Below are 16,826 nucleotides of genomic sequence, written 5' to 3'. Positions count from 1 at the left end.
AACTAATTTAACTACTGAATGACATTGCAAAGACTTATACATGGCTAGTGTTTGTGTTTTTCATTTAATTCTGGAACCTACTTGTTCTACAGGTCTGTGTAGGCTACAAGTGTCAAATGCTATTGTTTTGACAGTGTTTCTGACCGAATGTGCTATCCTGTCAGCAGTAACCTGTCCATAGGCTTTTTTGATTACTGTCAGTTTAAGTGAGTGTTGCCAGATATTGCTATTGAAACAAACAAACAAACAAACAAACAAACAAAACGAAAAATAAACAAAAATTATTTCAAATATTTAGCAAATAAGATAATATAAAGATATCGCTGACCCTAAACTACAACCTACTTTATCAACTTTCTAAAATGTCAAATTAAGTGGAAAAGACAAGTCCAGAAACGCTTAAAATAACTGGATCTGGATGTGCCCGCGCCCTCACTCGCAACTCTCTCAAGAAGACTCGTTCACGGCACATAGACTGTATGGTAGCGTCTCGCAGTGATTATTTTCATACCACAGACGCTAAACATTCTTGCAAACTGTCTAAACTGAATTATACATGTCATGCAGACATTCATATGAAGAGTTTAACAGCAAATTAGTCATTCGGAGAATACATTTTATTTTTGAACATGAGAAATTTACCGAGGTCCGGACCTCGGTGACCTCATAGCTGGCTACGGGCCTGCAAGTGTTCACCAACCTTAAACACTGATGCCAGTTGACCTGCAAGTTTTCCATCACTAACCCTTTAAAACTCTTTATTCCAGCAGTTTAAGTTTTTCCCTATTAGTGCCCCCCCACAATCTGTCTCTGCCTCCAAAATTGTGTGGCACAACTGATTTCATAACACCACAGTGACAGCTGCTGTAACTAAAAAGTAGCCCAGTACACACATTAACGTCAAATGTACATGGAATAATAAATTCACCCCTACCGTTTTTATTACAATATGTTTTCTGTTTGTACTGTTTAGGTTTTAATGCTGAATTGCACTATTTTAATACTGCTGCAAACTTCTTATAATTGATAATTTTATATTGCCATTTTAAATCATTTGTATTTTTGAGCTTTACTATCAATTTGGAAGTTTCAAAATAAATCGTATTGTACTTGAACAATGACAAAGATATTCTATTCAATTAGCTTATGCTCTCTCTGTATGTAACAAGCCATTACTCAGTCATAAATTCAATATAATAATTAAAATAAATTAACTTTGTCAAAAATGAGAGCTTTAGTGAGGAAATGTTGTTTTGTCATAATACATATGACTTTCATTTATTAGATGAACACCCAAACTAAGATCTAAATAATCTAAACTAAATCATCTTTTTTCGTATAACAAGTATGGGATGTCCAACAATGACACTTCAAAAACTACACAAAGTGAATATGACAGTAACTCATACAACCCCTGTTAATGAATCAGTGTCATCTTAAGTGAAACAATGAAAATTACAAATACTAATATTTTAAACTTGACCGTTGTGTTCACTTTGTGTGTTAATCTTTTAATTGTTTATTTAGGGCATTTTTTGTGGGGGCTTTTTCTCAGGGAATATTGCTACATAATTATTTGCGACTAATTATATGAATTAATGAGCAAATCGTGTAATTATTAAGATTAAAAAAATATTCATTGAGAGTCCAAATTCCTACTCAATGCATCATATATATTATATTATTAATACAACTTATCCACTACCTGGTGTCAGGGAATAGGCTGGATTCAGATGCGGGTGACACAGAGGATTTAATAATCAGAACAGGCGATGAGCGCTTCTGCGGATGGCGCTTCTCGCTAATCTGAGCGAGAGGCTGAGCAATCCACTAATGAGTCTGCAGAGACCCAGGGACAGTGGAAGCTGAAGAGAAGCCACGGATATCTGAACGCACAGAGAGGTGCAGGAAAATATACTTGCAGCTACGAGCACGGGAGCCTGAACGGGACAAGACAGGACAGGTAAGCGATACAAACTATGACAGTCAGAGCATTGAGAATAACCACAACAGTCTGACAAAAGACAGACGCATGATCCCATTGAAGGACTTCAGGGCGCAGCGCAGCCGGCCCCGGCAACTTGCCTGCCGGGCACCTCCCTGGCACTTGCGCCCCTCGACCAGCCTCCTCTACTCACCGCTCGATACCCCAAGAAAGGGCCCCGGCCACCTCCCCTTCAGGAAGGATGGCTTCAGCCGTAAGCTCCCCCTCTGGGGCCCCGAACAGGCACGAGAGAGCGTCGGGCTTGACATTCTTGGACCCCGGCCGGTACGGGAGGGTGAAGTTGAATTGGCCAAAGAAGAGCACACAGTGGGCCTGGTGCGAGCTCAGCCTCTTGGCCGAACTGATATATTCGAGATTCTTGTGATCCGTCCAGACCAAGAAGGGCTGCGCTGACCCCTCCAACCAGTGATGCCACTCACCCAAGGCCAATCTCACCACCTACAGTTCTCTATTGCCAATGTCGTAGTTACGTTCTGAAGGGCTGAGACGGCGAGAGAAGAATGCACACGGGTGCACCTTCCCGTCACGGAGGGACCACTGAGATAGAACTGCGCCAACCCCGACGTCCGATGCGTCAACCTCGACAATGAACTGGGACTCAGGATCTGGAACCAACAGAACAGGTGCAGAGACAAAACGGGACTTTAATGTTTCAAAGGTTACCTGAGCATTCTGGTTCCACCTGAAGGACACCTTGATGGAGGTTAAGGCAGTGAGCGGTGCAGCAATCTGACCAAAATTCCTGATGTATCGCCGATAGAAGTTGGCAAAACCCAGGAAACACTGTAGAGCCTTACAGGAGTCGGGGACTGGCCACTTGGTGACAGCCTCTATCTTAGCAGGGTCTGGTTTAATCCCCCTGGTAGAGATGATATGGCCGAGGAACGTAACAGACTCGGTGTGGAATTCGCACTTCTCCGCCTTGACGAACAACTGATTCTCCAACAGACGCTGGAGGATACGTCTAACGTGCTGGGTGTGTAATTGGAGAGAAGGGGAGAAAATCAGAATATCATCCAAATACACAAAGACGAACTGATTAATCATGTCACCCAGAACGCTATTGACGAGACCCTGGAAAACGGCCGGAGCATTGGTAAGACCAAACAGAAGAACCAGATACTCATAGTGTCCCGAGGGGGTGTTGAATGCCGTCTTCCACTCATCCCCCTCCCAAATGCGTGCCAGATGGTAGGCGTTGCCGAGCTCCCTGCAACAATTGACCTATCGGTAAGCCCCTCCCCTCGAACGCAGACTAGCCAATGGCAGTCGAGTATCAGCTGCACGGGGAGTGGAACTCGGACATCTTTAGGTTTCAGCACCATAGAGAAACATTGGAAGATCCGAAGCTTGCATCGGTTTTATGGGGTTTATGCTTCAAAAATGGAAAAATGATGTGCCTGTGGTACTTATAACACTGATTCCAGGTATCCTGAGAGGATGGGCGATATAATTTATTTTATTACATTTCCTGAATCCAAACAAAACAGAGCAAAATGTCCCTAAGTATTCACCCCAATACAAATGAAGACAAAAACGTTCATTTTCTTGTTGTCATACACTCATTAAGTTTTCAGCTGCTCAAGCAGAACGTTCATGTTACCTTGTGCTTCAGCAAGGTATCTCTGGCTAAAACTAGCTAACATTAAAGTCAGTGAGTCCATGCTAACGTACAAACCTAAATAGCGGACTGTTCTCATGTCTTGTACAGTGTAGGTCAAAAACACATAAACGAAGGTCTACATTTCAGTGCCTCTCCATATTAAGCTGATTAAATGTGTATTAATTTAATCGTTCCCTGCGATACATGAACAATGTTGATCGTGCATGTTGTCATCCGCGATCTTGATGACCGACTGTAATATGAGACTTCTCCCGCATATACCTGACTCACGTATATACCTGTCCATGGCCTCTCTTTCAGGACTGGAAAGGGAATATAAACGACCCTTAGGCGGAGAAGTGCCCGGAAGAAAGTCTATGGCACAGTCGTAGGGACGATGTGCAGGTAGCGAGGTGTCCCGGGACTTACTGAAAACTGTACGAAGATCGTAGTACTCCACCGGGACTCCGGTCAAGTCATAGGGATCCACCTGTGAAACAACAAGACACAGCGACAGCAGGAAAAGCAGCACCCAAACATGACACATGACAAGACTGACTCCAGGCTAAAATAGAACTATTGACCCAATCAATATGTGGGTTGTGTTTCAGCAACCAAGGATGTCCTAAAATTAACGGGAGTCAATGATTAACAGTTCGATCTGCTCACAATGGTTACCAGAGAGGGAAAGGCTTACACAAGGTGTGATGTGAGTGATGGTGGTGAGGGGATTGCCCGCTAATGACCACGCCGTAATGGGCTTGGCCAGGGGAATGGTCGGGAGTTAAGTTAAACAGTCCTTGAGTTAAACGCTCCTGCCTCTGCTGCGGCGTAAGTCGGAGACGACCCAGTTGCATGGGCTCAACATCAGCTGACTGAGGACTCGCCGCATCGGACGAAGAGGACTCCAGGTGGCGCCACGGAGTAGTGGACTGACGGCGTTGGCTGCTAGTTCGATGGCATAATCCAGGCTTCTAGAAAACACACACATGGCGCACCCTCATTCCAGCCACGAGCCGCTACTGTCTGAAACTGTATGGCATAGTCGGTGACTGAGCACTTGTTCTGAGTCAAACGAGACAGCTGAGCCACCGCCTCAGCTCCCTGGGCTGATCGGCTGAACAGCTGAGCCATCTCCTTACGAAAATCCGCAAAATTAGCACAGCATGGAGCCCGTGATCTCCAGACGGCGATTCCCCATTCGCAGGCGCGACCCGAGAGAAGAGTGAGGACGTATGCAACCTTAGCCTCTTCTGTGGTCTAACGTTGAGGCTGCAGTGAAAACACCAGTGAGCACTAGGAGAGAAAGGCTTGGCAGGCATTAGAATCGCCATCATAAACTGGTGGATTGTTGGCATGAGGTTCGAGCTCCAGGGGAATACCAGCACGGAGGACGGGACCTCGGTTAGCTGCCTCCCGCTGAAGATCATGCGACTCTGGCATAGAACGTCCACTTCTTGCGCTGTGGTGTTGAGCTGGGTGGCATGCTGGCCCAGAAAAACTCCCTGTTGCACGAGAGCTGAACGAAGCGGATCCGATCCCGCTCAGTCCATTGCTGGTCAGCCTGTTCTGACAGGGAATAGGCTGGATTCAGATGCGGGTAACACAGAGGCTTTATTGAACAGAAAAATAATCAGAACAGGCGATGAGCGCCTCCGTGGACAGCTCGTGTGGACGTGGAATCTCCTTCCACACAGATGGGTGGATAGCAGTGGCTGGAACAAGCCGCAACAGCGGCAGTGGAGATGAAGCCGGCAGGGCAGCTTGCTAATCCGAGATAGAGGCTGAGCAATCCACTAACGAGTCCGCAAAGACCCAGGGACGGCGGAAGCAGAAGGGAAGCCACGGATATCTGAACGCACAGAGAGGTGCAGGAAAATATACTTGCAGCTACAAGCACGGGAGCCTGAATGGGACAAGACAGGACAGGTAAGCAATACAAACTATGACAGTCAGAGCATTGAGAATAACCAAAACAGAAACACGGGGAGCTATAAAGGGGAAGCTAATGAGATGACAAGAACCTGGTGTGAACCAAGATTAGCTAACGAGCAGAGAAACAAGGAGGGCGGGGAAACAATCACGTTGCCAATGCACACGTGGTGAGCTGTCAAAACAAGCCACGTACACAACAACACAACACCCGAACACAGAGACAGCAAAGAACAGGTGATCAGACCCGAGACCCGACACCTGGAAAGAACAACATGAATTACAATTAAGTAAACATATAATGTTCATTTAAACACTTTTTTGGAGATTTGTAACATTTAATAAAGAAAAAAAAGAATTCCCACAAAAATATTAATTATATTTAAATTTTTATCACTGATTTTATTTGCACTCAATCTTGTGCATTCAGCCATGTATTACACAGCTAATGGCTCTATCAAAACAAAGAATGATGAATAACATTTTTGGGGGAAAACGCAACTTTGCTGCCTCAACATGCTTCCTCAGATTTGATGGTGAACTTTTGAACACATACGTTTTCTATTTTATTTATTTATTTCATTTAAAAGTAGACATTTCACTCTCCATAGATATATTTTTCATACACAGAGTTTCGAAGATTCTCACTCAAGTTCACAGAGACCTAGACGGCAGAAAGCGCATCCTGTTTGCTTTAATTACTTTACAGAAGTACAACATTTCGTTGTTATTCTGAGTGCACACAAATAAACGTAGAGTATTTACAGATTCGAAAGATGTATTACTTTTATCTGTATGACCAAAAATTACAGAGTATTTTAAGAGCAAGTGAGTGCTACTGTTCAGCTCCACACTCCACACAGACACTTCAATAGCGCACATTTCTCTAGGTTAACATTAGATTGAGCAGCCATGTAAAGTTGCTACAACATACATCTTTCAGATGTCAAGCCATATTTGAGATCGGTGAATGATAGGTGGGCGTTTGGATGTCCTGCCCGATGTACTATATTACCACATAGACCAGCCGTGATCTGTCCGTACGTCATTCACTTAACCAGCCACACCAAAGCAAACAGGAGGAGAGCATAAAGAGACAGGGCAACTCGAATTGAGTTCAAAATTAAAATATACAGTTTATAGTTTATTTATATAAAAGGTATATTTGTGGATAAAGTTGGGTATCATAGTGTTATTACTATTCCCGGTCCCGCCCACTCCCACTCACGCTGACATTTTTTCCTGTCCCATCCCAATCACGTGATTAATAATGATTGTTTTGTTTCCCATCCCGCGGGATTCCCGAAAAAATGTCAGCCTCTAGCGCACGGATAGCAAAAGCACAGTCACCTTTGGTAACAAGTCAAGATTTTGGAACCATTAATAGGGCCCTACCGGAGGATCTCAAGCAACGATCAGGCTCATAAGGAGTTAATAAATCACAAATATAGGCAGGAGCCTGACCCTTCAAGGCTTTAAAAACAAGCAATAAAATCTTAAAATCAATTCTAAAACTCACAGGCAACCAGTGAAGAGCAGCAAGAATCGGTGTAATATGGTCAATTTTCTTAGTACATGTTAAAAGTCTAGCAGCAGCATTTTGCAATCTTTGGAGATTTCTCTTACTAATACCAGAATAAAGTGCATTACAATAATCAAGTCTGGAAGAGATAAAAGCATGAATGACCTTTTCCAAATCTGCAAAAGAGAGGAATGACTTTATCTCCGTTAGTTGCCTCAGTTGTACAAAACAAGACTGCACCCCTTTAGTCACCTGAACATCAAAGGACAGTTCTGAGTCAAAAATTACACCTAAGTTGCGCGCTTCTTTTTCGAACATTATTAGATAAGGCATTCAGACTCAGAGATGGTCCTCACTGCAGAACACAAGATCCAGGGGGTGTGGTTGGATCTAGATCCAACTCCTCCCACCTTACATTTACCTAAACCTACCCGTCTCCACCCCCTGATCCCTAAACCCACCCATCTCCACCCCTAAACTTACCAATCTCCACCCCCTGGATGTGGATCCAACCCTGCCCCCTGGATCTTTGTTCTGCAGTGAGGGGCTACTGCAGACTCAAGGAGAGATTATTAATACTAGCACTACTGGGGCCACACGGGGTAATTATAAGCACTTCTGACTTGGAGACATTCAACTGCAGAAACTTTTTCGACATCCAATTTTTGATCTCAATGAAGCAGGACATAATATGAGATGTATCAATAGTACCAGACTTAACCGGGACATACAATTGCGTGTCATCTGCATAGCAGTGGAACTCAATGTCATAACTACGCATAATTTTACCCGGGGGTAACATGTAGATAGTAAACAGAAGGGGACCCAAAATAGAACCCTGAGGGACCCCACAAAATAAAGGAGCACGAGAAGAGGAGGCATCTCCAAGCACTTATTTGTCTATTCGACAAACAAGAAATAAACTAATCCAGAGCTACATCTCTGACACCGACATAAGTTTTAAAACCACAAAAAACAAACAACAACAAAATAATAACAGTGTGAACACTTACATAATATGTTTTTATATTATAGTACATTATCTATATATGTGTAACGGGGCTGACGAGACATGAGACGTGCGGATCCAAGTGCAAGCTTTTATTTACAGGCATGGTCATAAATACAGGCAGGGTCGAGCAATGGCAAACAGGTATGGCAGGGACAAGACAAAGAGCAATCCTAGGGCAAGCAAAGGTCGGTCGACAGCGAACAGTATCCGAAGAGGCTTGACGAGAGAGGTATCTGAAAACAAAGCAATAGTCCAGGCAGGGGAAAACACAATCCAAAACAGGCAGGGGAAAACACAGTCCAAAACAGGCAGGGGAAAACTATCAGGGGCTCTGTAGAGTTGCTACGGCTAGGGGAGCGGTAAACACATACAATACTCGGCAGTGAGGGAAACAAAGTCCAGGGTTTATATAGAGTGTGTGATTAGTGAGAGCTGTGTGATCAGTGCCTTCAGCTGTGTGTGCAATCAGTGCAATGGATGATGGGAAATTGAGTCCAGTGTGATGTGTGCTGTGAGAGTCAATATGGTGAGCGAGTGACCTCTGGTGGTGAATGAACGGAAGTGTTCTCACATCATGTACATTAAACTGGTTAAATGTAAATTCATTTAATCGTACTCTGCGATACATGAACAGTGTTGATCAGGGATGTTGTCATCCACGATCGTGACGACCGTAACATGAGGCTTCTCCTGCTTGCATTGTGATCTGTAAACCCTCGCTTCCAAATGAATCAAGTTACCCACCATATTTATTTTTAAATCTTTTATATATCCCTCCATGGCATATTTAATTCCCACTTGAATGGTGGTCCTTCTGTGTCCAAAATAGCTCAAAAACATCTTGGGACAAGGTTTTCACACTGACAGCTGTCATTGTAACTCAGTGAGCAACTCCGTTTGTTTATCCGAGGGAACTAAGGGAGGTGTGTCGATTGCACACCTTAGAACGTTCGCCAGCCAATCAGATTCAAGCATTCAATGACCCCGTAGAATAAATATCAAGAACATTTTGATTTTGCATTTCATAACCACTTTTAAGCTAACATTCCAAAATAAAGCAATAAGTCCCAAGAAGCCGTTGTTTACAGTGAATTTGTAACAGGGGCGTTGTTAAGCATGACGCAAAGCGGAAACTATCCATTAAAAGATTTTTAGCCACTGATCCACCCCACCAATATTAGATTCACAAAACCTTTATATAATGATTTAGTGGTACATTGTATGTAATGTAACATTTTTAAGCATTATTTCCTCAACAGAGAGACTTGAAGGAGACACAGAAGACGTTCCAGCAGAGAATCCAGCAGAGAGAGAAAGATCTCCAGCAGCTGAGAGAGGCTGTGGAGTCTCAGAAGGTGAGTCTGGAGAAGAAGAGAAGTTTGTCTCAGTCTCAGTTCAGACTCACTGAAGCCTGAATCACTGTGTGTCCTAACAGCGCTCTGCACAGACAGCAGTGGAGGACAGTGAGAGGATCTTTACTGAGCTCATCCGCTCCATTGAGAGAAGCCGCTCTGAGCTGATACGGCTGATCAGAGATCAGGAAAAGCAAGCAGTGAGTCGAGCTGAAGGACGACTGGAGCGACTGGAGCAGGAGATCAATGATCTGAGGAGGAGAGACGCTGAGCTGGAGCAGCTTTCACACACACAGGATCACATCCAGTTCCTGCAGGTAACACACATCTAGAAGAACAGGGTCATAGTGGACTTGAGCAGATCCTGCTGTGACAAGACTCACGGAGAAACATTTCATGAGTGTCTTATTACATAATCATCAGTCAGACTCTCATCTGATCATCTTCTTTTGAAAGGGATGCAGCTAACAAATGGATTTCAAAATCTTGTTCAAATGGGTCTCATGTCAGAACTTTTCTTTCACTTGTATAAGCAGTGTCCCTGTGTGGAGCTGATGAGTTTTGATTTCTGTTTTCTGTAGAGTTTCCAGTCTCTCTCAGCTCCTCCTGAATCTACAGACGTAAATGATGATCTCTTCAGTTCTCTCGTCTCTTCTGATGATCTGAGAGCATCTGTTCATCAGCTGAGAGACAAATTGGAGGATTTCTGCAACGAGGAGCTCAAGAAGATCTCAGACAGAGGTAAAGTCCTGGAGATTCATCTGCTCTAAGAAACCAGTCCATCATCATCTCATATCATGGAGAACATCATATTAGAAATGTCTTAGGAATGGATGCAGGATCATGAGAATCACACTGTTCATGTCTGTTGATTTCCACAGTCACATTCACCAACATTGTTCCCAGGACCAGGAACCACTTCCTACAATGTAAGTCAATAAGAAAACCAGCAGAAAAACTCACTGAGTGTGTTCATGTTCTTCTGTAGAAGGATAAAGAAGAGTTGGTAACACTTTATTTTGATGGTCCCTTTTGAACACTCTGTTGACACTAAGTAATGTTGCAACTACATGTCAACAAATTCTCATAAGAGTATTAGTAGACTGTCTGCTTGATATCTACTAACTCCTTATTGTGTTGGTCTCCCAACAGATATTCTACTGACTATAAGTAACTTTGCAAGAACGTGTCAACTTAATCTAACCCTAACCCTACCAGTCAACTAATACACTACTAACACTCTAATGAGAGTAAGTAGAAATGTAGGTGCAACATTACTTATAGTCAATAGAATGTGTTAAAGGGACCATCAGAATAAAGTGAAACCGAAGAGTTTTATAATTGATGATGTAAATGATGATTTGCTCAGGATATCTGGTGATCTGTACTGAGACACTGATGATCAGTGATGGGAATAACGGCGTTATAAATAAACGGCGTTACTAACGGCGTTATTTTTTTCAGTAACGAGTAATCAAACGAATTACTGTTTCCCCTGTTACAACGCCGTTACTGACAATAAAATGTGGCGTTACTATATTATATTATTAGAATTAAATTTTTCAGTTCATCTGAATGGATGCGCAGTATTTGATGTACCATAAACTCTAGTGTGAAGCGCACTACTCGCTGTCACTTTCTCTCACATACACGCACGCAAAGAAAGAAAGATACAGAGCAAGAGAGTCTTTCATAACATGCAGAATTGACGCGCTACATGTAAACAATATTCTTTCTTGTATTTTCCTGTCAAAATAACGGAGTTCCTTTGGAATTCTTCAGCTTTTAAGAACTGCCGGGTTCTCTGTTAGTGGGCGGAACTAATGCGCAAACGACAATCTCATTGGCTGGTGCTCACCTATTATCGTCCCTGTTTTGATTTCAGCAAATCAATTCGAGCGAACGCAGACAACGTGATTAATATTCATGAACCCAGCAGCTCATTAATCCTTAGTGCGTTTTATATTGATGACAAATATGCATTCATACTTGGTTATTCTAATTACTAAAGTTCTATCATCATATAATATTCAATTATTATAATATTATATTATAATGCTTGACTGACTGATACTAAGTGTCAGTAGATAAATAGTGTAGATTAATGTACAATGTTTTATAATAATAATTTATTATTTTTAGTGTCCATTTCATTAATTTAACATATTTAATATTGGGGGCATCCAAAGTTATTTTACATTTGAAAAAAAAAAAATAATTAAAAGTAACGCAATAGTTACTTTCCCTGGTAATTAGTTACTTTTATAATGATGTAACTCGGTTACTAACTCAGTTACTATTTGTGAGAAGTAACTAGTAACTATAACTAATTACTTTTTTAAAGTAACGTGCCCAACACTGCTGATGATACAATGAACATGAAGAGTTCAGCTACATGAAAAGATCAAACAGATTCATAATAATTCCTGATTCTGATGTGTTTTATCTCCATCAGATTCCCATCAGTTCACTCTGGATCCAAACACAGTGAATAAACGCCTCCGTCTGTCTGAGAGAAACAGAGTGACATACACTGGCACAGATCAGTCGTATCCTGATCATCCAGACAGATTTGATGTATATGAGCAGGTGTTGTGTAGAGAGAGTGTGTGTGGACGCTGTTACTGGGAGCTGGAGTGGAGTGGAGATGAATATGGTTTTGTGTTTATATCAGTGTCATATAAGAGCATCAGCAGGAAGAGATCGGGTAAAGAGTGTGTGTTTGGAGCTAATGATCAGTCCTGGAGTTTGATCTGCTCTTCCTCCAGTTACTCATTCAGACACAATAACATAGAGACTGTTCTCTCTGTGAAGTCCATCATCAGGAGAATAGGAGTGTTTGTGGATCACGGAGCAGGAACTCTGTCCTTCTACAGCGTCTCTGACACAATGAGCCTCATCCACACAGTCCAGACCACATTCACTCAGCCGCTCTATCCTGGGTTTAGAGTTGATTTTGGATCATCAGTGAAACTGTGTTGATGAATCAGAATAGACTGATGAGAGATTATATACCCATAATGCTTTGAGCTGCATGATAAATCAGTAACAGTGTTATTATTGATTCTCTTCTTTTCTCTTTATGACATTAATACTGCAGCTTTACTGCTGTCAGTGAAATAACATGTCCGAATAAATGTAATAAATCCTCACATAGACAGTAAGATCAGTGTGTGTTCGTGTGTGTGTGTGTGTGTGTGCGAGAGTCTTGCTGAGTGACCATGTGTTTCTGTGCTTTTCGCAACCTACATTTGTGTTAATTAGTTAAACAGTCATTTATTTAATCATATTAATAATAATAATGATTAATAATTGATATTTTTATACTTTTTTTCCAATGTTATTTCTGTTCTGATATAAATAAACCTTTTACCCACTTGACGAACAAAGGTGATGGGTTTTATTCCTCCTCTGTGCAGATCTCCAGAAGACAAATCAAGCACCTCATTATAGTTTCTTCTCTCACACTAAAATCAGTTGACATACAAATCAGACGAGTCATAAAATAAATTAATGTTTCCCTGTGTAACCATAACATCAGACTACTGCTTAAAAAATGAGATTCAAGACAGGAGTCAGCTGGTTATCTAATTCCAATATGATACAAAAGTGAACAAAAATGTCAGTAAAGTCAAACACTGAGCATGTCAGACAATCTATCCATGTTGCCATCTGCCTAATTTCTACTTAGTGTCAGACAAGTTTGGACCAAAATACCATATTAATGTCAAAGAATAAAAGTTGAGAAACTATTATCTAAGTAATACCCCACCTGTTGTATTTCAGCTGTGATCTGTGACGTCAGCTGACATCTCGATAAAACATCAGTCCCAGAGAGAAAATAGTTCTTAACCAGCGGGCTGATCTCTTTCAGGAAGAACATTGTTGTTTATTTGTGTTTCACATTGTGTTTAGTTATTACACCCGAATATTTTGTCCTGTGGGGATTTTGCTTATAAGACCAAAGTCCCAAGAGTGGGTCAGGCTCCTTGAGACATTAACAAAGTCATTTTGGGATGAATAGATGACTATTCCCTGCTCAACTTCTAACCACAGGAGTGGAAAGAAAATCATCTACAGAATTAACATCACATTTGGAATAGTATCTAAAATAAGCATTTCAGGTTTTTTGAAATTCTGGACATAGAATAAGTCTAATAGTAAGGCAAGTAAGTAATACACTATATAAACAAAAGTAAAGGAACACCTGACTGTAACACCAACAAGGACTTTAATGACATCTAATTCTAAAAACATAGACATTAATATGGAGTCGGTCCCTTTTTGCAGCAATAACAGCTTCTACTCTATTGAGAAGGTTTTCCAACAAGATTTTGGAGCGTTTCTGTGGGATTCATTGCTTATTTATCCAGTAGAGCATTTGTGAGGTCAGGGACTGATGTTTGATGAGAAGGTCTGGTTTATTCCAGTTCATCACGCAGTTGTTGGACGGGGTTACAGTCAGGGCTCTGTGTTCATCCACACCAGACTCATCCAGACATGTCTTTATGGACCTTGCTTTGTGCACTGAGGCACAGTCATGCTGGACTAGAAGAGAGCCTTCCTCAAACTGATCCCACAAAGCTGGAAGCAAGCATTGTCCAAACTTTCTTGGTATGCTAAAGCATTAAGGCTTCCCTTTATAGCTCAGGCTCTGTGATTCATCACTCCACAGAACAGGTTTCCACTGCACCAGAGTCCAGTATGTGTGTGTTCTTTATACACTACATATGATGCTTGGATTATATTTGTTTATGTGAGGCTTCATGCAGCTGCTTGGCCACAGAAACCCATCCCATGAAGCTCCTGCGGCACAGTTTTTGTGCTGATATTAATGCCAGTGTAAGTTTGGAGCTCTTCAGCTCTGGAACCTGCAGAGCGTTGGTGACTTTTATGCACTCGGTGAGCCACTCTGTGACTTTACATCTTCAGCTGAGAATTAAAAAAAAAAAAAAAAAAATTCAAAATGTTTAAACGCATCTCCGTGTCATGATGCTGTTCCTAAACACTTCACTTTCTAATAATACCACTTACCTATTTTGTCCACCAATGTTTGTAAATGCAGACTGCATTTTAATACACCTGTGGCAATGAGTCTAATTGAAACACCTGAATTCAATAATTAAGAGGTGTGTCCCAATACTTTTGTCCATATAGTGTAAGAAATATTATAAGTCTAATAGTAAGTTAATAAATAATTTTATCTAAGATTTATCGGAATTGGTTGGTGGCTGAATACAAACCAAATCATTTTGTTACTTAAATGTCTCTTTACAGCATAACTGAGGTGGAGCTTAATGTTTGTCTATTCTGAAGTCTCACTGTTTCACAAAAGTCACATATTAGACCACTGAACTATTAAAACACACAGTCTTTGATCACTGAAGCTCAACCGAACCCTGACAATAATTTCTCTACTGTAGTTCTATTGTAAGCTATATGCTTCAGGTGTTGTATTTTTGCACCAGTGATATCTGGGAAGTTTTCAATTTGTAATCCACACTGCATATAATACGTATATAATGCTACATAATGCTATTAAAAAAGCTCCAAACCGTGGCATTTTAATTTTGACATATTTACCAAGTTTCAGTTTAAAATAAATTCCCATACTGCATTCTGCACGTTTACTTCACACAAACTTTGAAAAGTTAAGTTCATTTGAAATCTGTGTATAAATTAAAAACTATATACAAATTGAAAATACAAATTATGCAGTGGCCACATTTATCAGTTTTAAATCTAACTTGGATGAAACTAAAACCATGTTTCTGCTTTCATATTCAAACATTTACAGAAAGCTCAAGGACTGTGCAGTAGAGGTCTGCGCGGGACTGTTTTTTAAGTCCCGCTCCCGCGAGGTTATATCCCGCACCCGCCCGCTCCCGCGATATATTAACTCTTAGTTCACCCGCTGTCCGCTTTGAATAATTTTCTTCCCGACCCGACCGTTCCCGCTAAATTTAGATCTCGTTTCCAGAATCACACATTTAAATTTCCTCTACTGAAAGAAAGACAGATGGGCTAACAAATAAAAGTGTAGTCTGCACAAAATTGTATTTGTTATTTTATTCGTCGTCAAGAGTCTTATTGACAGCAAAATGTTAAACGAATTTTGTGTCTTAAGACACGAAATTCGTTTAACATTTTGCTGCCAACACAGTAGGGAAAAAAAGTGTCAGAGAAAATAAAAATGTACAAAAATTGTATTCCTTATTTTTATTCGTTTTGTCAGGATATAATTCGTTTAACCTTTACAACACAATAGGAACAAGTGTCGCAGAGGGAAACAAAATGTAGGTTGTACAAAAACGGCCTATTATAATTTTATTCGTCTTTTCAAAATACTAAATTCGTTTAACATCTTGCTGTAAACACAGTAGCCTAGGAAAAGTGTCGCGGAAGAAAAATAAATAAATAAATAAATTGGACATCTGTCATTTAAAATTATAGGCTAAGCAAAATATAAACAAAACCGAGTTGAGCGTTCTTCAAGGACAGCGCATCCACACTTTTCTCCATCATTATTCTGCTCTGTCACTCATCGACAACCCGCCTGTTCTGTCTGCGGGCCGTATATTCACTGGTAGGCTACAGCCTGCTCTGAGCATCGTTGCACATGCGCACAGACCTCGCAAATAAAACGAAGCACTGGTTCATGTGTGCAGTGCGTGCATAACAGTCCAGTGCAGGCTGTACCGGTGCTTGAATAAAGTGCAGATATGCTGTTCTGAAAAGATGTCGGGAACGGGATATTGTTAGACCGCCCGCTCCCGTTCAAACTGCACCAGAGTTACCGACCGCAACCGCGTTTTATTCGGGAATTTAATCCCGTGTAGCAAGAAATCTGATCGGGTCCCGCGGTTCCCGCGGGACAGCCGCGGGAATGCAGGCCTCTACTGTGCAGTAGCTGAAGAAATTCAGATGCAATAGTTTGAATTCCAACATGATCTCACAGAATTCCGTGTAATGTTCACGGATTTAATTAACCTCCGAATCTGTGGTGGCATCACGGAATCGCCGAAAATTCCGTGATGGGCTCACAGAAGTGATACCAATGTAAGTCAGTGACAGGCATCAGCCGTGCTCCACGCACGGAAACCCTTAGCATAAATATGCCGACGCGATACTGGGAAATTTATCGTCATCATTATTGTTCAGAACTGGGTAGTTTTAGGGTAGGGGTGGGGTCAGGTACTCCAGTGAAAGTATAACTGCATCGGAGTCACTCTTTTTACGTGGTCCAATGCAGTGCTGGTGTTGAACCAGTGAATCCGTGCATGGACCACGGCTGATGCCTTCTGTGAGCCCATCACGGAATTTTCGGTGATTCCGTGATGCCACCACAGATTCGGAGGTTAATTAAATCCGTGAACATTACACGGAATTCTTGAATTCAT

The 16,826-nt window shown here is 41.5% G+C and overlaps 1 protein-coding gene and 1 long non-coding RNA gene across 4 annotated transcripts in view; one reads left to right on the top strand and one right to left on the bottom strand.

The window, feature by feature from the left end:
• Positions 1–12,827, top strand: part of LOC131521018 (tripartite motif-containing protein 16-like) — a 38,056-nt gene extending 25,229 nt beyond the window's left edge. For all 3 annotated transcript variants that reach the window (XM_058745649.1, XM_058745642.1, XM_058745650.1), the window contains 5 exons: positions 9,334–9,429; positions 9,510–9,743; positions 10,008–10,167; positions 10,308–10,355; positions 11,882–12,827. In XM_058745649.1, coding sequence (XP_058601632.1) covers positions 9,334–9,429; positions 9,510–9,743; positions 10,008–10,167; positions 10,308–10,355; positions 11,882–12,408 — 1,065 coding nt within the window. In that variant the 3' untranslated portion in view covers positions 12,409–12,827. The remainder of the gene's footprint in view (positions 1–9,333; positions 9,430–9,509; positions 9,744–10,007; positions 10,168–10,307; positions 10,356–11,881) is intronic.
• On the bottom strand, positions 12,333–13,271 carry LOC131521046 (uncharacterized). The gene is made up of 3 exons (XR_009266197.1): positions 13,199–13,271; positions 12,804–12,893; positions 12,333–12,399 (listed from the first exon to the last, which is right to left on the bottom strand). It is a non-coding gene; the product is annotated as an uncharacterized LOC131521046 (long non-coding RNA).
• Between the last annotated feature and the right edge of the window lie 3,555 nt (positions 13,272–16,826).

The sequence above is a fragment of the Onychostoma macrolepis genome, chromosome 02 (genome assembly GCF_012432095.1).
Source record: "Onychostoma macrolepis isolate SWU-2019 chromosome 02, ASM1243209v1, whole genome shotgun sequence".
Classification (NCBI taxonomy): Eukaryota; Metazoa; Chordata; class Actinopteri; order Cypriniformes; family Cyprinidae; genus Onychostoma; species Onychostoma macrolepis.
Note: the sequence above shows the minus strand (reverse complement) of the source record. Positions and strands in the feature narration are given on the sequence as shown.